The sequence below is a fragment of the Dreissena polymorpha genome, chromosome 9 (genome assembly GCF_020536995.1).
Source record: "Dreissena polymorpha isolate Duluth1 chromosome 9, UMN_Dpol_1.0, whole genome shotgun sequence".
In the NCBI taxonomy this organism is placed as follows: Eukaryota; Metazoa; Mollusca; class Bivalvia; order Myida; family Dreissenidae; genus Dreissena; species Dreissena polymorpha.
Window position 1 is genome coordinate 9,884,024 of NC_068363.1, and position 23,816 is coordinate 9,907,839.

At 37.2% G+C, this 23,816-nt stretch overlaps 2 protein-coding genes across 5 annotated transcripts in view; both read left to right on the forward strand.

Moving 5' to 3' along the window:
* The window catches only part of LOC127846565 (protein LSM14 homolog A-like), a 46,161-nt gene extending 40,159 nt beyond the window's left edge, over positions 1-6,002 (forward strand). For 3 of the 4 annotated variants that reach the window (XM_052377952.1, XM_052377953.1, XM_052377955.1), the window contains 3 exons: positions 131-288; positions 1,635-1,687; positions 2,648-6,002. In XM_052377952.1, coding sequence (XP_052233912.1) covers positions 131-288; positions 1,635-1,687; positions 2,648-2,669 — 233 coding nt within the window. In that variant the 3' untranslated portion in view covers positions 2,670-6,002. The remainder of the gene's footprint in view (positions 1-130; positions 289-1,634; positions 1,688-2,647) is intronic. The other variant, XM_052377954.1, reaches the window with a different exon arrangement.
* Positions 6,003-15,917: 9,915 nt separating this feature from the next.
* LOC127844758 (BTB/POZ domain-containing protein kctd15-like) lies at positions 15,918-23,536 on the forward strand. The gene is made up of 3 exons (XM_052375217.1): positions 15,918-15,946; positions 19,879-20,151; positions 22,396-23,536. Exons 1-3 carry the CDS (start codon positions 15,918-15,920, stop codon positions 23,039-23,041), a joined length of 948 nt encoding a protein of 315 aa, XP_052231177.1. The 3' UTR covers positions 23,042-23,536.
* The last annotated feature ends 280 nt before the right edge of the window (positions 23,537-23,816 follow it).

The following is a 23,816-nucleotide window of genomic DNA, read 5'->3' on the forward strand; positions in this document are numbered from 1 at the left end:
CATGTGGGCCCAATTCTGTTAATTACCATTAAATCTTTCAATATCACATTCATTTGTTCTTGGCCTTGTAATTACAATGATCATTGTGGTAGCTCACAGTTCAATGTTCCTTCACAATCTGGTGTTCCAGGTCGTGGTAATTACGGTGGTGGCGATGGTCGCGGGGGCAGTGGTGGTTATCAGGGCAACAACAGACGTAACCAGGGCTGGGTGGACTATGAGTATCACTATGACAACAAAGACAGACGGCCAACCAGCGCCCAGGACCAGCCAGCCAGTACAAACAAAGTTAGTCCAGCTAGCAACATTGGGGTTGGATTGAATTCTTCTGATCACTACTGTAAATATACAGTGATTTTTTTTGCTTTAATTTGTTACAGCCTGTGCCATTTGAATTGGGAAAATTAGCGCAATAAACCGTGAAATTGGGAAAAATAGCGCGATTAACCATGAAATTGGGAAAAATTAAGCATTATAAATAGGATTATAAGTAACAGAAGTGATATTGTTTTTAAGTGCATGTTCAGGGAGTTTTCTAGAAAAGGAGTCTGGTCAAATTGGGATTTTTTTTAATCAATAAAAGTGGCAAATTTGGGAATGATTTATGGACAAAAATGACTAATTCAAGTTATATATTTTGTGAGATGTTTACAAAATAAAGTTGAGACCTAGATTTAAGAAATCATAATTAAGTTATATGAGACTTCTTTCAAAAAACAAAAAAAAAATATATTTTTTTTTTTTTTGGAAGTTGGGCTTTTTTTGGGGGGAAATTTTGGTCAGATTTTTGGGAAAAAACGTGTATTTTTGCGATTGGGAAGCAGCCGAAAATCGGCTGTAAATTTGAGCAAAAAAAATCACTGATATAGATCTAGTTCTCAATTGTTGGAAGTGAAATTTTTGTATTGGGAATGGAAACGGGAGGCAGTTGCAACAGTGTCAGACTCCACCCTTTTATGCCCCCGGTAGGGTGGCATATAGCATTTGAACTGTCTGTCCGTCCCTAGTCCATCCGCAAACTTTAACATTGGCCATAACTTTTGCAATATTGAAGATAGCAACTTCATAATTGGCATGCATGTTTATCTCACGAAGCTGCACATTTTGAGTGGTGAAAGGTCAAGGTCCACCTTCAAGGTCAAAAGTATTAAAATACAATCCAAGGGAAGTAATAAGCTTTAAAAGGGAGATAATTTCTAAACCTGCCAAATGATATATTGAAATTTTATTTCAAAGTGGCGCAATAGGGGCCAGGGGTTTTTCTGTCCATTTTGGGAAAAGGAGTCTGACCAAATTGGGAATTTTTTATCGACAAAATTGGGAATTTTTGGAATTTTTGCTTCGATGAAACAGCTCATTTTGGGAATACATTGTGAATTCATCATGCTTAAATAAGTAGGTGGCGCACACATAAATTTGTTATCATTTGTTATTTTGTATTCTTTATATTAACACATGCAATATTGGGCATGTTCAACGTTTATTCAAGTACTGCGATTTTGTTTTTCAGTTACAGTTACACTCTGAGATAAGAACTGTACAGTCAAAAACTTATAGATATTTTTGACCAAAACAAACACTGGTTAGTCACACAAGTTACAGCATAATTTTTCTCTGCTTTCTGTTTTTGAAAGCATCACACAGCTCCTCCAATGAGTTGTCATTCAGGTCTAGACTTTCATTGCAGGTAAGCATCAGATGAGTACGTTTGGTTTGTGTGAATGTGCTGCGTAATGGGGAGCACAGCAGGTTCATGGTGCTGACTCCTCGCTCAATCACACTAGTGCTTTATGATATGATACATATCAGCTTGACGAGTTGGAAAATTACTTATCTAACAATTATAAGTCAAAAGACACTTCTTTATATAAAAAAAAAAGGAATATTTTTTATATTTTATTTTTGACATTGGGAATTAATTTCGGTTTGGGATCGGGTCCGTTTGCTTTGGGAACGCCTCTGTTTTCCGGAGGAGCAGGCAGTGCTGAAAAATCCCTGAGGGGGCATTGTGTTCCTGACATACACATCTCTTGTTATAGGTCAATTACTGTGTTAACCTTTAGAAAACAATTTTGACCATCAAAATTAAGTGAAACAACTTTTATTGAAAAAAAGAAGTATGTTTGTACTATTCTGTGGTATAACATTAAAACTCGGTGTCATATCTTGTTATGGTCACTTTTATAATGCAAACACAGTATCATAACTTGTTTTGGGCTTTTATATAGCAATTAATTCAAACAATCTACTTTTTATGCCCCCCTATGAAGAAGAGTGGGTATATTGTTTTGCACATGTCGGTTGGTCCACCAGATGGTGTCCGGATAATAATATGATAACTCAAGAATAATTGCGCCTAGGATCATGAAACTTCATAGGTACATTGATCATGATTGGCAGATTAACCCTATTGATTTTCAGGTTACAAGGTCAAGGTCACAGTGACAAAAAACATATTCACACAATGGCTGCCACTACAACTGAGAGCCCATATGAGGGGCATGCATGTTTTTCAAAGAACAAAATACTATTCATGTCCCCAGCTTTATATATCAATAATTATCTGTATTTGCCCTGTTGCTAAAATATATGATGTCATACTTTGCCTTGTGAGATGCGATTAAATAAGTTTAGATGTATGTTTCAGCCAAATAGTCGACAGACGGTGAAGGCGGAGTCATAGTGCTGTAAGAGCTGGGTCATCACATCATGCCTTGAGGTGACTCTTCTGGTCAATGTATTATGCCTGGATCTCGAACATTAGAAGACATAGGAATTTATTTCAAAACAATGTCAAAGAATGACAAATCAATGTACATTTATCTTGAAGAGACTTGGAAGAACTCTAGAGGACTTATTTTGTACATTATGGGATAATTATGAATTCGGTACTCGATATTGATGTCTGGATTTGACCTGTTATGTAGAATTATTTTGTATTGTTATGTCACCTGAATCAGTATTTAGTAAGCGTGACATGACGTGCTTTTTGTCCATTATTTATATATGTAATTGACCTTGATTGTGACTTACGTGATCACAGTATGCCAGTTAAAGGCTAGTGCTAGTTGTGAAAATGGGTTAAGATCAGTGCTATTATGGTAAATGTAATTAATTTCTTTGAACAATACGCTTTATTACATACAGCAACAGTATGTGTTAAGTGCTAATTTTTCCCCTACGATGTTTGAGCAGCATTCTTAAAAACGTTTTATGTTGTTGCTTGCTCTTTACATAAATTGTTAAAAAACTTGGTTCCAATAGCATATGGGGGTTTTGTTGTATGTTAATAAGGCCTTATTGGCTCAAAGTATTTTCATGGTATTGCATAAACAGGGTGCAGATTCAACGGGGGTGTTCAGGGATTTACACACGGCTTGACAGATGTAAACACACTGTTAAGAACTTTATTTTTGCAAATATCTCAAGTTATAGAAATACATTTGCAAAAATCTTTAATGCATAAAAAAACAGTTTTTTTGCAGTTTGTGCCTATATCTTAAGGTATAAGAATAAATTCTTGAATACGTCTGAAATCTGTGACATTGCGTGAAACATAACCATGTTCAATTTTGAACCAGAACACAGGCTTATTCAATAAATTAATTCTGATTGGTTTAACATTTCTGTAACCAGCATAAAAATCTATCTTTTTGCACTAGTTGAAATTCTTAAGAAAAATTGTGTTAAAAAGTTATTTGAAATTAAGCACTACTTAGGCCAAAAAAAAAAGATTCTGTGTTCAGGGCAACGGTCTCAAAAAAGCTAGGTAGGGTAGGGATTGATTTTTTTATATTTTTTTTACCCCAAGAATCTAGGGATTGCAATGGTGTTCCTACTGCCTACTTCTTTGCATCCATGACAACCTATGATACTTATATTACTTTATTTGAAAATAATTTCAAGTAATAACATTTATTGTATTAAACATTTGTTTCATTCTTAGGTGTAAATTGGTAAATTGTAAATAATTGTTGAAAATAAAATCATTTTGTCATTCGAATTTTTTTAAATGTATGTTATACATTTAATACCATTTGATAAAAAACAATTCTGAAGTAGTCACAAATATTAAAATTTTACTTTAAAATATACATGTGCATATAAATGGAAAGCCATACATGCCCGCATACATGTTATTTTATATATTTATAATACCTCAATATTTCATTAATTTAATACTTATCATAGTTTACTGTAACTCTTCCTCTTCGATGGTTGCAATAATATTTTTTGGACTGCCAAGGGAGATTGAATTCACAAAAATTGTGTCGGATCAAAATACTCAAATGCTCACCTTTATGAAATTTGTAGATATCAAACACTAAAACACTCCAAAAAATCACACATTTATAGTATTTTATATAAAAATAAATGGTTAAAAACAAATCATTTTCGAAATTTAAAATTTGTTTATTGTATACTAGTATGCAAATTGCTGTTTAAACAAAAGTTGTCACTGATGTTTTTCCATCTTTAGCAGGGACATTATATAGGCCCTTTTTCCCATGGGAAAGGCCTCTTCTCCACAATAAATTTCTTTAAAATAGTGCAAATTCCCCGAAATTTTAAGTTTAATATTAAGAAAATCCCCGTTTTCTTCTTTTGTGTATATTTACCCCCTAAAATTGAAGGCCAGACGTCTCACCAACATTCAGAAAAAACTCATTGCTGATAGTTAATCAATGTACATGTATTAAAGTTATTTTTACAAAAAATCACATTTAGAATTGTAAGGAATCTATGAAGTACCTTTAACAAGAGAACACATGCTGGATATCGATAACATAATTAAACAGACTAAGATTAAAAAGCGCAAAGCAATTCTCAGTATTACGAAAGTTTCATCGACAATTTATTGGTCGCAAAATTACGTGACAACTCATAATTTTACTACAAAAGTCAATAAACTAGCCACAAGGAAAATGCATTATTATGCGTCAATTTTATGGGGTGACTAACTGTTTATACCCCAATTACGACAATCTGAGTTGCAGAACGTGTATTCGTTTGAGTGTATAATCTATCAACATATTTACTCTCTTTTAACTGCGCATGCGCAGGAACATTTTATGAATGTAAAAAAAATACGAGATAATGTTTACTGCTCATATTTATTTTAAGCTCTCTTTTATTTTCAGATTTTAATTCTTTAAAATAAATAAATTGTTGCTCTTGTATTATTTAACGGACATTCGGATCGGCAACATAGCATTTTCAATTGGCCCTGTCTTAAACGTCGGTCACGTCCACTTTTGAAATATCTCCTCGTGGCATTGGAAATGCCTTTGTAACTTATTGAACGAGGTCGTTACATCAAAAACACGAAACATTCACAGAATGTTTGCAATTTTGGTTGAAAAACATGTAAAATTGCTGACATTTTCGACAATGTTACCAAACGCCATATGCGTTTATACGTGATTACCTCCCATGAAAATAAAGCGCTATTGACTTAAAATTTCACGGAAAATTGGGCTTTAAAAACTTTAGGGTCGGGGGGGGTTCTGGTAGGTAGGGTCGGGTTGCCTGAAACACACAATCTTTTTTTTGGCCTTACAATCTTCTTTACATTAATATAAGTTAAAATGGGGAACCCCACAAAGTCACGTGATCCTGCACCCTGATAAAGATAAAAACAAACTGCTGGAAACTTAATGTGAGACAACTTAAACTTGTCTCCTGCTGTGCCAATTAGAGTACTCTTTAATAATTTTAAGTTGTATGCTAACTGGGTTGAAAGCTTTTCAGTCTACTGACTATTAAGACTTCAAACATGAGACATGCAATGACCCTTTTGACAATTCTTCACATGTGCTGAACAAACTAAACGAAATATTCCATCATTGCTTGTATTATTATTGAGTATTTTAGTTTGTACCCTACATAACGTACGTTCTGGTTAATAATAATAGGACTGGCATAGGCATTAAATTGAAATAACTTCACTCTAAACTATTAAACATCGGAAAAAAATGAATCCAATAAATTGAAATTTTGAAGTGTTTTGTTCTTCTTTTTTGGTCATAAATATGGTGAAACCGGTTGGGATTATTTCCCACTTGTAAACAAAATATTTGTACAAACTTGTACCAAACCTAAATCAAAGCTACCAATTATTCCCAAATTCAAATTGGACATTCCACAATACATGTAACGGTATGTAATAGTTTGAAACTTTGTTTTTGTTCAATCTTCTTAAACACAATAATAATGCTTAAATTGTGTTAGAAGTGCAAAATTGAACATGCACACATTGAATGAAAATTGTATGTACATTTGTTTAGTACAACATAAAACTAGAGTTTTTAGCTCCACTGGCCAGACGGGCTTGTGATGTGGTCCTGTGTCCGTCGTGCATGCGTGTGTTAACTTTTTTTAAACATCTCCTAAACTACAAGTCCAATTCTGATAAAACTTCTCACCAATGTTCCCTGGGTGAACCTATTTCAAATTTGTTCAAATTATGTCCCTGCGGTCAATAAATTGAACATATGCTGATATAAAGCCTATTTTGTGCAAACTTTAAAAATCTTTCTGTCCAGAACCATTGGGCCTAGTGCTACCACATTTGGTATGTAGTGACATTTAATAGTTCTCTAGATTGTTTGTTCAAATTATGCCCCTGGGGTCAAATTTGACCCTGCCCCTGGAGTCACAAAAATAAACATATGCTTATATAAAGCCTATTTTGTGCAAACTTCAAAAATCTTTCTGTCCATAACTGTAGGCTACCAAATTCAGTATGTAGTGACTTCTAATAGCTCTCTACTTAGTTTGTTAAAATTTGACCCTGCCCTGGGGGTCACAAAAATGAACATACGCTTAAATAAGGCCTATTTTGTGCAAACTTTAAAAATCTTTCTGTCCATTACCGAATGGCATAGGGCTACCAAATTTGGTATGTAGTGACATCTAATAGTCCTCTACCAAGTTTGTTCAAATAAAGCCCCTTGGATCAAATTTGACCGTTCCCCAGGGGTCACAAAATTGAACATATGGGCCTATTTTGTGCAAACTTTAAAAATCTTTTTGACCATAACCATTGGGCCTATTTCTACCAATTTTTTTGGTATGTATTAAAATCTTTAAAAAGTTCTCTACCAAGTTTTTTCAAATTATGCCAGACGGGCTTGTGATGTGGTCCTGTGTCCGTCGTGCATGCGTGTGTTAACTTTTTTTAAACATCTCCTAAACTACAAGTCCAATTCTGATAAAACTTCTCACCAATGTTCCCTGGGTGAACCTATTTCAAATTTGTTCAAATTATGTCCCTGCGGTCAATAAATTGAACATATGCTGATATAAAGCCTATTTTGTGCAAACTTTAAAAATCTTTCTGTCCAGAACCATTGGGCCTAGTGCTACCACATTTGGTATGTAGTGACATTTAATAGTTCTCTAGATTGTTTGTTCAAATTATGCCCCTGGGGTCAAATTTGACCCTGCCCCTGGAGTCACAAAAATAAACATATGCTTATATAAAGCCTATTTTGTGCAAACTTCAAAAATCTTTCTGTCCATAACTGTAGGCTACCAAATTCAGTATGTAGTGACTTCTAATAGCTCTCTACTTAGTTTGTTAAAATTTGACCCTGCCCTGGGGGTCACAAAAATGAACATACGCTTAAATAAGGCCTATTTTGTGCAAACTTTAAAAATCTTTCTGTCCATTACCGAATGGCATAGGGCTACCAAATTTGGTATGTAGTGACATCTAATAGTCCTCTACCAAGTTTGTTCAAATAAAGCCCCTTGGATCAAATTTGACCGTTCCCCAGGGGTCACAAAATTGAACATATGGGCCTATTTTGTGCAAACTTTAAAAATCTTTTTGACCATAACCATTGGGCCTATTTCTACCAATTTTTTTGGTATGTATTAAAATCTTTAAAAAGTTCTCTACCAAGTTTTTTCAAATTATGCCCCTGGGGTCTAACCAATTAGGTATGTATTAAAATCTTAAAAGTTCTCTACCAAGTTTTTATCAAAATATGCCGCTGAGGTCAAATTTGACCCTGCCCCAGGGGTCACAAAAATGAACATACGCTTAAATAAGGCCTATTTTGTGCAAACTTTAAAAATCTTGTTCATAATTATAGAGACTAGGGCTGCTAAATTTTGTATGTAGTGACATCTAATAGTCCTTTACCAAATTTGTTCAAATAATTCCCCTGGGCTAAAATTTGACCCTGCCCCGGGGGTCACAAAACTGAACATATGCTTATATAAATCCTCTTGCGCAAAATTTAAAAATATTCCTGTCCATAACAATTGGGCCTAGGGCTACCAAATTTGGTATGTAGTGACATCTTATAGTTCTCTACCAAGTTTGTTCAAATTATGCCCCTGGGGCCAAATTTATCCCTTGAAGGCTCCCATTAAAAGCTTGTTTAAGAAAATTTGGTCCGTCAAAAACATGGCCACTGGAAGTCGTTGAACTGTGCATGTTTATGCTATTTATTCACTATGGGCATATAGTCTAGTCGCCGCTTTGTCTGTCCGTCCGTGTGTGTCTGTCCGTGCACAATTTTGTCCGGGCTATTTCTGAGCAACTTATGACCGGAATTCAATTAAACTTTATGGGAAGCTTCACTACCAAGAGATGTGCATATTATCAGCCAGTTCTGGTCGGATGATTTTTCACAGAGTTATGGCCCTTTGAAATTTTCCATTAACTGTACATATAGAGCAATTCTTGTCCGGGCTATTTCTCAGCAACTTATGACCAGAATTCAATGAAACTTTATGGGAAGCTTCACTACCAAGAGATGTGCATATTATCAGCCAGTTCTGGCAGGATGATTTTTCACAGAGTTATGGCCCTTTGAAATTTTCCATTAACTGTACATATAGTGCAATTCTTGTCCGGGCTATTTCTCAGCAACTTATGACCAGAATTCAATGAAACTTTATGGGAAGCTTCACTACCAAGAGTAGATGTGCATATTATCAGCCAGGATTGGGAGGCGGAAAACTACAACGGGCGAGGCATGGGCAGGGGTGATAACCCCAAAAAAGGGTTAGGGTAAGGGTTAGGATTAGGGGTCGGGTTAGGGTTGGGTTTAGGCTAACCCTAACCCGACCCCTAACACTAACCTAAACCCTAACCCTCTAACCCCCCCCCCCTTGCGCAATACCATACCATGCCTCGCCCGTTGTAGTTTTCCGCCTCCCGTTCTGGTCGGATGATTTTTCACAGAGTTATGGCCCTTTGAAATTTTCCATTAACTGTACATTAGTGCAATTCTTGTCCGGCCTGTTTCTCATCAAATAATGACCTGAATTCAATGAAACTTTATGGGAAGCGCCACTACCAAGAGGAGATGTGCATATTATCAGCCAGTTCTGGTCGGATGATTTTTCACAGAGTTATGGCCCTTTGAAATTTTCCGTTGTACATATAGTGCAATTCTTGTCCGAGCTATTTCTCAGCAACTTTTTATGGGAATTCAATGAAACTTTATGGGAAGCTTCACTACTAACAGGAAATGTGCATATTATCAGCCGGTTATGGTGGGATGATTTTTAGCTCATCTATTTTTATTATTTTTTATTATGAGCTATTGTTATCACCTTGGCGTCGACGTCCGGTTAAGTTTTGCATTTAGGTCCACTTTTCTCATAAAGTATCAATGCTATTGCATTCAAACTTGGTACACTAACTTACTATCATGAGGGGACTGGGCAGGCAAAGTTAGATAACTCTGGCTTGCATTTTGACCGAATTATGTGCCCTTTTTATACTTAGAAAATTGAAAATTTTGGTTAAGTTTTGTGTTTAGGTCCATTTTATTCCTTAAGTATCAAAGATATTGCTTTCATACTTGCAACACTTACTATCAAGGGGACTGTGCAGGCAAAGTTATGTAACTCTGACTGGCATTTTGACGGAATTATGGGCCCTTTATACTTGAAAATTTGGTTAAGTTTTGTGTTTTTGGTCCACTTTACCCCTAAAGTATCATAGGTATTGCTTTCATACTTGGAACACTCGCAAACTATTATAAGGGGACAGTAAAGGACAAGTTGCATAACTCTGGGTGTCATTTTTACGGAATTATGGCCCTTTTTTGACTTAGTAACTTTGAATACTAGTATATGGTTACATTTTGCGTTTAGATCCACTTTACTTCTAAAGTATCAAGGCTATTGCTTTCAAACTTCAAATACGTTCATGCTATCATGAGGGTACTGTACCTGGCAAGTTGAATTTTACCTTGACCTTTGAATGACCTTGACTCTCAAGGACAAATTATTAAATTTGGCTAAATTTGCCATAACTTCTTTATTTTTTATTAGATTTGATTGATTCTTGGACAAAACAACTCTTACCTCACATACCACAATAGACTCAACCCAAACCATCCCCCCCCCCAATCCCCCCTCAATCCCCCCCCCCCCCAATTACTGTGAAACCATTTATTGTCGTTGGCACAAAATTTCACCCTTTTCATAAAAATGACTTTTTCGTCCGCTCTTAAATTCGTCCATTTCTGGTTTTGAAAAAAACAACGTCCGATTTGTTTGTAATACATGTAATACGCGGTTGCGAAAAAATCGTGCTGGGGAAAGAGAGGTGACACTTGGTAGTCACTTGCAGGAGGTGGGCCTTGTTTGGCATATGCCAATTAACAAGTCTGTTATTTTAGGTGATAGTAACTGTCCCTTATTATTTTATGTCATTGACACATTCTTTGTTATGATGTCAGGTGTTGATCATACATCGTCATATTTTAATTACGTTTAATAGTATTGTCTTTAATCCGGATTCGCCGCGTGTAGGCTGTATAATCTGCAACACCCCTGAAAAACACAATACACACAATGGGTAATAAAGTTGTTAACAATTAGCGTTAATCAACACTTATACCTAAACGAAGTCGACGCATTCGATACAGCCTTATTGCATTCGCGTTTTACAGTAAATGTCAGTTGTCAGTACACTGTATAATGAACACCCCTTTGTGTCAAAACCGGATTTAACTTGAGTGTGAATAGTCGACTGTTTCATGTTCTTTGTAACAATACCATCTGTGTATCTGTATTATAAGTATACCAGGCAACAAACAAGGTGCGCGCTTCCGCATATGGGTATTCGGACGTTCAAAAAATTGACCTACGGTTTAGCGTTCACGCCGTCGAACGCATTAAGCAATATAACTAGTTTTTTTCACTATTTCTTTATTTGCAAAAAATACTAGTGGCTTATAACTTACCTTGCAATCTTTTTTTCTCGCATTTTGCGAGTATGCGAGTGTTAATTTCGAGCCCTGTGTATATGCGTGGATTACGCTGGATTTAAATGCCTCATGGTTACGGTAATTCAGTCTTATTTGTTTCAAATACGGGACATGATTGTTCGTTAGGATCTTGAATTCGTCCATCGGTCGAAGGACGAAAAAGGCGAAAATTAATGTCGGACGAATAATAATGGTTTCACAGTAATTTTTTTTTAAAGATCATCTAATAAATGACCACCACACCCTCACACTATACCCCACCCCCAAAATATATTTTTATTCAACCGGTTGGGTGGCATATAGCAGTTGAACTGTCAGTATGTCAGTCAGTCTGTCTGTACGTCAGAAAAAAACTTTAACATTGGCCACAATTTTTTATACGCCCGTATAAAATACGGGACGTATTATGTGAAACCCCTTGGCGGGCGGCGGGCGGAAGGCATCACTTTGTCCGGACTCTAATTCAAATTGTATTCATCCGATCTTCACCAAACTTGGTCAGCAGTTGCATCTAGTTGATATCTAGGCCAAGTTCGAATATGGGTCATGCCGGGTCAAAAACTAGGTCATAGGGTCAATAAGTGCATTTTCAAAGGGGCCACTTTGTCCGGACTCTATTTCAAATTGTATTCATCCGATCTTCACCAAACTTGGTCAGCAGTTGCATCTAGTTGATATCTAGGCCAAGTTCGAATATGGGTCATGCCGGGTCAAAAACTAGGTCATAGGGTCAATAAGTGCATTTTCAAAGGGGCCACTTTGTCCGGACTCTATTTCAAATTGTATTCATCCGATCTTCACCAAACTTGGTCAGCAGTTGCATCTAGTTGATATATAGGCCAAGTTCGAATATGGGTCATGCCGGGTCAAAAACTAGGTCATAGGGTCAATTAGTGCATTTTCAACGGCGCCACTTTGTCCGGACTCTAATTCAAATTGTATTCATCCGATCTTCACCAAATTTGGTCAGAAGTTGTGTCTAGATGATATGTAGGTCAAGTTCAAATATGGGTCATGCCGGGTCAAAAACTAGGTCACGAGGTTACTTAGTGCATTTCAAGCATTTAGCATGGTGTCCGCTCTCTAATTGAAGTAGTTTTCATCTGATCTTCACCTAATTTGGTCAGAAGTTGTGTCTAGATGATATGTAGGTCAAGTTCGAACATGGGTCATGCCGGGTCAAAAACGAGGTCACATAGTGCATTTCAAGCATTAAGCATGTTGTCCGCTCTTTAATTGAAGTAGTTTTCATCTGATCTTCACCAAATTTAGTCAGATGTTACATCTAAGTGATATCTAGGTCAAGTTCAAATATGGGTCATGCCGGGTCAATAACTAGGTCTTGAGGACACTTTCAAGCATTGAGCATGGTGTCCAAAACCTTCGAACGGGCGTATCTTGTGACAGTTTGGCACTCTTTTTCACTATTGAAAATAGCACCTTGATATTTGGCATGCATGTGTATCTCATGGAGCTGAACAGTTTGAGTGGTGAAAGGTCAAGGTCATCCTTCAAGGTCAAATGTCAAACATATGGCGTCTGTCCGTCCGAAAACTTTAACATTGGCCATAACTTTTTTAATATTGAAGATAGCAACTTGATAATTGGCATGCATGTGTATCTCTAGAAGCAGCACATTTTGAGTGGTGGAAGTTCAAGGTTAAGGTCATCCTTCAAGGTCAAGATCATCCTTCAAGGTCAAGGTCAAAGATCTTTTTTTCAAAGCGGCGTTCTCGTGAAACTGCACATTTTGAGTAGTGGAAGGTCAAGGTCATTCTTCATAGTCATGGTCATCCTTCAAGGTCAAAGGTAAAAAAAAATTAAGCGGCGTTATCATGAAGCTGCACATTTTGTGTGGTGGAAGGTCAAGGTCATCCTTCAAGGTCAAAGGTTAAAAAAAAATACAAAATTTCAAAGTGGCGTTCTCACAAAGCTGCATATTTTGAGTGGTGGAAAATCAAGGTCAAGGTCAGGGTAAAAAAAAATTCAAAGCGCCGTTATCATGAAGCTGCACATTTAGAGTGGTGGAAGGTCAAGGTCATCCTTCAAGGTCAAGGTCATCCTTCAAGGTAAAAAAAATAATATTTAAAAGCGGCGTTCTCATAATGCTGCGCATTTTGAGTGGTGGAAGGTCAAGGTCATCCTTTAAGGTCAAAGGTTAAAAAAAAATCGAAGTGGCGCAATAGGGGGCATTGCGTTTCTGACAAACACATCTCTTGATTTTTTCAAACATGGTTAAAAAAACACAAATATTTATTTTCATTATTTTATTTTTGAAATACCGTCCAACCATCCCACCCAAGAATCCCCCACACACACAAAAATATTTTTTTTCATTTTTTTTTTTCATTTTTGGAAGATAATATGATAAATGACCACACCCCCACACTATACACCCCTCTCCACTCCACCCCTCTCTCCTTTGTGATTGAAATTGAGATAGGTCCCTACACCTTTAAAAAGATGAGCGGTCTGCACCCGCAAGGTGGTGCTCTTGTTCACAGAGTTATGGCCCTTTGAAGTTTTCCATTTTACATATAGTGCAATTCTTGTCCGAGCTATTTCTCAGCAATTTATCACGGGAATTCAATGAAACTTTATGGGAAGTTTCATTACCAACAGATGTGCATATTATCAGCCGGTAATGGTTGGATGATTTTTCACAGAGTTATGGTCCTTTGAAATTTTCTATAAACTGTACGTATAGTGCAATTCTTGTCCGTGCTATTATTTCTCCCAAACTACTGACTGGACTTCAATGAAGCTTTATGGGAAGCTTAACTACCTTGAGGAGATGCGCATGTTATTAGTATGTTCTGGTTAGATGAGTTATGGCCCTTTGAAATTTTTAAGTTGCTAAACCATCCATCGTATTATTTTGTCCAAAGTTTTTCCCCTCAAGACGTTTCCTTTAATCTGAATATAAAGTGCAATATTGTGACAAAAAAAACTTGGGGGAGCATCACCCGTCTCCGACGGTTTCTTGTCTTCTCAAACTAAAAGTTTATCAAAATACACTTGGAACAACTTTTTAATTATAAGAGATAAATGCATACATGTCGAGCGTAAAAGGTAGACCAACATGTGAACTATCCATAAATGTTAACCCTTTACCAAACGACACATTTTGGATTGCCCCTAATTGAAAGAAATTACAGACGAGAAACAATATTGTAAAGGACTATTTATAAATTGGTTGGGTTGGGTAGAAAATTCAATTCTTTGTGATAAAATTTCTCCTTTTTGAAACCGGAAGTCCTGTTTTCAAAACGAAAACAAACTCTTCAGAAGGAGTTATGGTCTATTGGAACGTCTGATGGAAAAAGTAAAGGAAAGTTAGGTCAAGCTAATTGTTTGTCATGATATCTCTTTAAACCTCACGCCATATGAAAGTAGTGTTGCCATGATGGCAACATCTTTATGAATTATACTTCAATTTTTTGTCTCATAAACATTTACTTTGTTTAACAAACAACCTCTACAAAGTTATCATTCCTACTGCCTTTCGGCACCTCGTGAACCTGAAAAACTCGTAACTTCGTGTTTCCTCTGGCAAATATCTTCTTTGTACAATAAACAATTTCTTCACCACGTTAACAATCCTGCTACACTCACTAATGCCTCAAGAACGAAGTAAAGTTCAGGTGATCTACGTCATTAGGTATTTTGCATATGTCATGAACTATACAAGTAACAGAAACTTTGAAACCTACAAACACTTTTTGGAATTTTAGAAAAAAAGATTTATGATTGAATGAAGGAATTTTCATTAATATTGTAGAACATGCGTAGATTTGATCTTCAGCATCTAAAAATATGTGAAATAGAAAGAACGACAATATCTTTTGGAGAGATAAATGTACCTACGTTATAAGCAAAGCACCTGTGCGACAATTCCCGGGCTTTTTAGTATGTTTAGTTAACACCGTAGTAACGTTTTCCATATATAAAAATGCCCACACTTCCAACTTTAAGCGCTCAGTGGGACGAGGGATAGAAAGAGAAAGTCACATGCTTGAGTTCATTTCAACCCATGCGCATTGCACGCTTTTTTCGCATAAAAACAGTGGAGCGATACAGGGCCATCATGGCCCTCTTGTCTAATGAACAACATGCTCATGATAAGCTTTTATTATCACCTTGTGTCCATCTTGTCTCGTAAACCTTTGCCATGAGAACACTTTCACAGGACAATAAGGTCAAAAAAGGGTATGGCTCAGAACAGTTTAGTTCCTTGGGGTCTCGGGGCGCAGTGCTAGAGGGACTTTTACACACCTGATTATAATAGACACCTTGATAATTTGACAATACTAACTAAGTTGTTAACTTGACAATGGCGAAATAGTTGCTGTGTGACGAAGTCAAGATCAACCATTGTCTTTGTTGTGGGAAATGTATTCCACATAGTTTGGGGTTTATGGACAAGACACCGTCGCGAGTGTAGACTAGCGCAAGACTACATGTTAAAGGGACTTGTTCATAGTATGACAAAATGACGATTAAAAACGTAATTGTAGTTTTAACAGGAAATTATATTTCTCAAAAAGTATATACGTGTATTCACAAGTATGTCTCTTCAGGGAACTACCAGTAGTTTTATTCTGCTGGTTTCGAGTTCGAAACTGTGTAATATCAATGCCCTTCTCATGGAAGCAGGGATGTTTTCAGTTATCAATGCTACTTGCTACAAACACTACCAAACGGTAATCATAATCCCTATATTTTCCATATAATATAAGCAGATGTTATTTAGATAGGTACGGAATATTCGTGGGTGCTATGTACTTTTTAGCTCGTCTTGCATAAAATTGCATAATTTATGTCAGAAAATACCGGAGCCATCTTAACGATTCGATGGACTTTGGTTTTGCACGCATACACATTTTTCAAACTTGTGCTATTTCTATCGTAACACATTATTTTAAAAACACATTATTTTCACAAAGTGCGGGAATACGAAGTATAGCGCTTCTATTCTTTGAGTTCGAAAGCGCCGTCGACGTCAATATTCCTTCTTTTCGCCAGTTGCTCTTGAATGCTTTTATGAGTAAATACTTAGAGCAACCCGTAGGGTCATGAGCTGGGAGTTGATTATTGCAACTATCTACGCCATCGGCATTTGTTCACTCTTCAAGGGAGACAACAACTTCAGTAGCGGAATAAAGTATATGCCTTGGTTGCACGATTTCCATCTTATTAACGTTAATTTTTTCTGTTGAATGTTTTCTAAATAGACTTAATAAAAATCACAATATCATTAGCATGGTACGAGAAGCCTGACTTCAACAAGGAATGGATCTGTTGAATGTTTTCTAAATAGACTTAATAAAAATCACAATATCATTAGCATGGTACGAGAAGCCTGACTTCAACAAGGAATGGATATCGTAAGTCGTATATTCACTGAATGTACCTCGCTATTATCTGTTTGTGCCCAGTTTATATTTTCACAAACTACAAACGGACGTGTGTGGTTCTAAGAAAAGAAGAGAAAAGTACGAATCTGTTGTTTTGGGTTTCTTGAAGTTTTACAATGCATTACCGGTAAAATTTTTAGAAAACCAGGTGCGTAGATCGCCGGGACCGGTCCTGACCTTTCGTCAAGTAAACTCCCATAAGCAATGAAAACTATCGGTGTAAGATAAATTGCAAAACGGTTAACGAATTAATCGGGAGCAATGACGAAATATTTAAGCTGAGAACAAAGATTCAAAACTTACTTTGACGCAATAATAGCTAAGATCTATTAGGAAACACGTTTGTTAATAGATCTTTGATTACAGACACTCAACTTGGTTGTGCTCCTTAATCCTCTTTCGGTAATGTATTTGAAAATATTGCTTTCGGCTATTTGAATACATATTTTTCACAAAGCGAATAAATTTACTGAAAAAATCGTTTTTCGAGTTTTGAAAACATTTCCCCCTTGGCTAAAAAGTAAATAATAAAGCGCTTTGTATTTCAACACCGTAATTTAAACCCGGCAAATTGCTTTGCTTGCCTTAAGTACATTAAAATATACTGTATAGACGCACGTGATTTGCGTTTGTCGCATTAGTATTATTGGTTTGTTGTTAAATTTACACAAAATCTCAAGCGTACCTTTATTGCACAAACGTTGGAGTGAGTACTTTTTAAGTACTAATTTGATGAAAATGAACATTTCGAAGTTTTTTATGTAACTGGGAGCACGCATGACTAAGCTAATTTTTGGTGACATAATTATCTACTGTTTTTAATGATAGATTAATTGTCTATTTCGATTGCATTAATATCAGTGAGATATCATATCAATATTTTTCGGAAAGTCGATCGATTAGTTTTATAACGTCATTGTTCGATTCAGGCACCTATACAAAGGCCCATGTTCGATTACGCGCATGACGGACTTCTGTTTGTCCGAAGTTGTTGCCCAAGATTTTGAGGGCAATTGATTGGGTGTTGGCGCCATTTGCTTGTATTAGAAAATACATACATAAACACCATTGTTAAGCTCATTTGTGTCACATTATCTCTATTTTGCTCAATTCATACTTAAATTGTGATAATAAGTTTGCAATTTAAAGAAATCTAAAATTCGCTTTTATTTATTCCGTTTTTATATTTGTAAAAAGTTGTTCTTTCTCCTTTTCGAGACTAATATATACTTTAATTTATACAGATTTGTTTAAGTCAATTAGAAATACAGTTGAAGTCCATTATTGTGTGGAGTGTGTTGCTTTGAAAACTGTCAAATGTTTTAATCAGCGACTTGAAGCTTATCAGTCTGTGAGAAACACTTCTATCCTCAATAGAAAATTTACTTCGCCTTTATGTCTGCTATTTGCTCAAGATATTCTTCAAATAGACTTTATATTCGTACAAACCCCCTTAAGCCATTCACTCAGCAATATTGAAACTCAATAATATACGTAATATTCTCTCCCGACGCTCACCAGTATTTAATCCGTCGCTATGGCAGCCGTTGCCCGGGGCCTCTCTCTCTCTTTCATTGCGCTTCTAGTAGAGAACGCGGCCTCCACATGCGCAGTTTAAGCGTTAGAGCGCTTGGCTTCGGGCGTTTCACCCGCTGGAGGAGTGTATTGAACTAACAGATAAAACAGGCGACTTGGTTGAAAACGTGCTGATTTCCTCCGTACCTCGCTGGAAGGAGGTTAGAACAATCGAACAAAAAATTGCTAGGTGTTATTTTACGGCGAAAGAAGAAGTTAAATAAGGTGTGTTAATCAGGTTTCGTCTTAATCATAAGGTAAGATTTTATAGTTCTATTTTAATTACATTTAAGTGCTTGTGGATCTGCATGACATTAAAAAATAACAATGAGTGTTATTATTATTTATAATATATTCTCCGTTGGCTGAGCCTTCATGTGATCAGTAGATATCTCTTAGACAAGTATTTGTGTCATCATAATTATCAGACGTAGCAGTAATAGTAGTGGTGGTGGTGGACTGGTAGTGGAAGAAGCAGTACTAGTAGCCGCAGCAACAGCATCATCAGCAGCAGCAGCATCAGTAGTAGTTGTAGTAGTAGTAGTTGTTGTTGTAGTAGTAGAAGCAGCAGCAGTAGTAGCAACGGGAGTAGTAATAGTAGTCATAGAAGTAGTGGTAGCGGCAGCAGCAGTAGTAGTAGGAGGAGGAGGAGCAGCAGCAGCGACAAAATAGCATCATCAGCAGTAGTAGTACTATAACAGTAGTTGTAGTAGTAGTAGTAGTAGTAGTAGTAGTAGTAGTAGTAGTAGTAGTAGTAGAAGTAGTAGTAGTAGTAGTAGTAGTAGTAGTAGTAGTAGTAGTAGTAGTAGTAGTAGTTGTTGTTGTTGTTGTTGTAGTAGTAGAAGTAGTGGCAGCAGCGGTAGTAGTAGAAGTAGTTGTTGTTGTTGTAGTAGAAGTAGTGGCAGCAGCAGTAGTAGTATAAGTTGGCATTGTTATTGTTGTATGTGTTGCTTTAGCAGTAGTAGTAGCAGTTGAAAGTACTTAAAGTAGTTAGTATTTGTAGCAGTAGCCGGTAGCACGTATATGACATCTAATATTTTTTGCTACAATTGCCCCCTTTAAGTCATTTGGGAATGAAGCTCCAATTCAATTAGTGTACAGTGCCTGAGGCCGAGAATATTGAACAAAGGCCTTCCATTCTTCCCTTACATGGCAAGTACAAACATCCCCGGATATCCGCCTGAGGGTACCAGAGCGGGTCAAGTCCGTGAACACAGATGAATGTATACCCAATTAGACGTGTGCGTTAATGTAGACTGCCGGGAGCTTTGTCGACATGTATAAATAGTTTAGCCCCGGGGTAGACAAGCTTTCAGTAGCGTGTTTCGCAGTTGAGATCTAGTTTCTGTGCTGTTGACACCTGCTGTGAATTTGATGACTAAATTTGTTTAAACTTATTGCACAACTTGATATAGCTACAGGATTTAATTATTTATGAATTTCTGTTGCTGACGGATTTCTTCCAAAAAGGTACTGTTATTATAGTTTTTTTTCTGATTATGAATTTAATTTATCGATGTACGATACACTTTAGTTGTAAATAAAACAGTGACAATACTCACTGTTAATTAATGTCTCTTGTATTATATACTAGTATTATAAAAACATTATAAGGTTTGATTGTCACTTCTAAAATATTTCAGGAAACTGGTGCCCGACTCTACCACTCCCACTCACTCGTTCAAGCTGGAGCTGAAGGTTTCTCTTCCGGAGTCGACGGTCGCGGCCCGTCGGAACGCCTCTCCGGCGACGCGGCCCGTTTTTTCGACGGCGCACGCGACGCAGAATGGCGGCTACCCGACGCCGACGAAGATCACCGGTGTACCATGTCCGGCCACCCCCACGCGCTACACGGCACCGGTGCACATAGATGTCGGTGGCGTCATATACACGTCGTCTCTGGAGACGCTTACACGGTTCGTGCCTTAGAATCTGAACTTTATACTAGCTTTTTATGCCCCCGGTAGGGTGGCATATAGCAGTTGAACTGTCCGTCAGTCAGTATGTTTTTATGTCAGTCCGTCCGTCCGTCCGAAAAAAAAAACTTTAACGTTGGCCATAACTTTTGCATTATTGAAGATAGAAACTTGATATTTGGCATGCATGTGCATTTTACAGAGCTGCACATTTTGAGTGGTGAAAGGTGAAGGTCATCCTTCAAGGTCAAATGTCTATGGCGTCTGTCCGTCCGTCCAAAAACTTTAGCATTGGCCCTAACTTTTTCACTATTGAAGATAGCAACTTGATATTTGGCATGCATGTGTATCTCATGGAGCTGAACATTTTAAGTGGTGAAAGGTGAAGGTCAAGGTCATCCTTCATGGTCAAATGTCAAATATATGGCGTCTGTCCGTTCGAAAACTTTAACATTGGCCATAACTTTTTCAATATTGAAGATAGCAACTTGATATTTGGCATGCATGTGCATCTCACGGAGCTGCACATTTTGATTGGTGAAAAGTGAAGGTCAATGTCATCCTTCAAGGTCAAATGTCTAATATATGGCGTCTGTCCGTCCGTCCAAACACTTAAACATTAGCCATAACTTTTTCAATATTGAAGATAGCAACTTGATATTTGGCATGCATGTGTATCTCATGAAGCTGCACATTTTAAGTGGTGGAAGTTTAAGGTCAAGGTCATCCTTCAAGGACAAAGGTCAAAAAAAAATAATCAAAGCGTCGTTCTCATGAAGCTGCACATTGTGAGTGGTGGAAGTTCAAGGTCAAGGTCATCTTTCAACGTCAAAAAAATATTTTTATTTCGAAGTGGCGCAATAGAGGGCATTGTGTTTCTGACGAACACATCTCTTGTTCGCTTTTATTTAAAAACAAATATGCAAAAATAGGAACGCAGTGTATCTAAGGTTTCCGCATTTCGATTGAAAGTCTGAGATTCTAACATAAAAAAATACAACACTGCAATTATATATATTTATATCTAGAGAAAGGACTAGACAGTTTTACTAAGCAATTATTAAGCTCGGGTCTTTATGCTGTGGATTTTTTATCTTACGAGGAAAATGTAAGGCATTTATTAATGTTCCTTGTTCTGTCATTTTAATTGTCGAGATTTGTTTTTATTTTTGGTTTTAATGTTTTAAGATACACAACTTCGAATACTGTGTGAAAACATATTCCAGAACGGCATGGCTATATAACAAGTTTCTTCCTAGACTCTCTTGTATAATTGCTCACATATAGAGTCTTAAGCCGATCTCGTTGCGTCCTGCAAAACGCCAAGAGTATAATTACAAAATGTTAAATTGCAAAATCAACACGGCTCAGTGTGTCTAAAAGCTCTTCAACCGTTCAAACACATACCATAAGCTGTTTCGGCAATGTAGTTTGAAGCCCGAGGCATGCGCCAAGATTAACGATTTCTCTTTCGTTACTAAGTTGCCATGGTAATGATCATCCGCCGGAGGCTGTCCGCATGAACATCTACAACGCCTAAACGGCGGGAAAATCCCCAACTACTTCACTTGAAATTTGAGACGCAGACAATAGGAGATCATTTTTGAGAGCAAGTCTAGCTATGCCCTCGGGCGTTAAGATCAATTAAAGTCTTTTTTATCCTTGCAGCGCGTAAATTATCAGCTCCGTGAGTATGTTTTTCGCTACCGGTGCAGCAATATTGTTGTTAAGTATACGCAATATCACGCAGTTATTTTTGTATCATTATATTTTACGCTGATATTTATTGCTATCGGAATCGAAATGTATTTCGATATCGGCGAGTATACTGCGTTAATATTGTATATTTATATTGTTTCAAAGTCTACTGAAAGCTAACTATTTATACGAGCATTACATGTGATATATACATACTCTTGCACGTGCTATTCTACCACTCGATTCCAACAAAACCTGCAGCTACTCAATGCTGCCTATCGCAGTTAAGAGAAAATGAAAATGTAAAGAAAATACGCATGGGTCTATGTCATAATGAATATATATTCTACTTTATATATTATGATATAGCCGGTATAACATTTAGCAAACATCGGGTGCTCATCGAAAAGCGCATGACAACGTCGATCGTAGGCAGAAACAAACAAGCAAACGTGTTTGTCCTACAGATTTTTTTTATCCGACTTCGAATTCACAGAACAAATAAATGTACAACATTTATACGTAATTGTGTAATTCTTTAAGCAGGTTTCCAGAGTCGCGACTCGCCAAGATGTTCAACGGTAACATTCCCATCGTTCTGGATACGTTGAAGCAGCACTACTTCATCGACAGGGACGGCAAGATGTTCCGGCACATCCTTAACTACATGCGCACGGGAAAACTCATGCTGCCCGAGAAATTCGCGGAAACCGAACAGCTTTACGAAGAGGCGCGTTATTTCGATATTCAGGGCATTATGAAGGAGCTGGAGGTCCTGCGTGGCACAAGAAACGTTAAAAAGGAACCCATGGACACGTGTGATAAAAATAACGTTTCCAAAGCGCAGCCGACGTCGTCATCGTCTTCCGGCGGTTTTTGTGACTGTGTTGCCGTGAGCTTAAGCCCAGATCTCGGAGAGCGAATCTCGTTGAGCGCCGAGAGGTTTCTCCTAGAGGAAGTGTTTCCGGAGCTGAACTCCGCACTCATGGACTCGCGTAACTCTGGGTTCAATCTGGACAATCGCTACGTCATACGTTTTCCGCTGAATGGATTCTGTAAACTCAATTCCGTTCAGGTTTTTCAGCGATTGTTGAACCACGGCTTTAAGATCGAGGCTTCCACCGGAGGTGGAGTGGAAGGGCAACAGTTCTGTGAATATCTGTTCGTGCGGAGAAATTGCGCATCGGCATGATTTCACACACTGTACTTTTCTACGCGTTTATCCATGGTTGCACTTTGTTATTGGAAGTCATGTCCAACGTTCGCTTACGCTTTACTTTAAGACTGCTTTAGTTTTTATACTAAGTATTGTGCAATGGCGTTAAAAGTAAATCGATTCAACGTGATAACCATAATAATCTAGCAACCGTTTCCGTTGTTGCGTGTTAACGTCAGTGTGTTTTTCAACAGGCAGTAAACATATTGCGCTTCTAGTATTGCAGAAAATGGTTTCGTTGTACACGTGAAAACACTTTCAGGACTTTACTATGTGAGCTGGTGCTGTCTTATTTCACCCCGTCATCTGGTTTGCACAACAGGTTTAATAAAAAAAGTATTTGCATGCACGACTTTGCTTGTGTACAAATGTGTCTTGACTTATCGTCTTTAGTATCGTTTGTTTTACATGTGCATCAGTGCCGTTTGTAAAATATTTGAAGGACTAACAATTAAAACTGTAAAAAGTAAATGCGTGGTTTAAAGTTTTATATGTCACAGATAGTATACTGCTGAAAGGGCAATTTAAATGGCAACTTTGTTTGGTTCATGTTTGGTTCATTATTCGGCGCTTCCACTCGAGGAATATTGATTAATTTGATAGATGCAAAACTGAAAACATCGACCTCCGGGGACATTGTGCATTCTTTCCAATCAGTTCTTTGGTAAGATTCCGACAATTTTTATTCGCTTTTTATGATTTAAGCAAACAGGCTGCAGTGTCCGACAAATTTCTTATTTTTCAGGTAGCC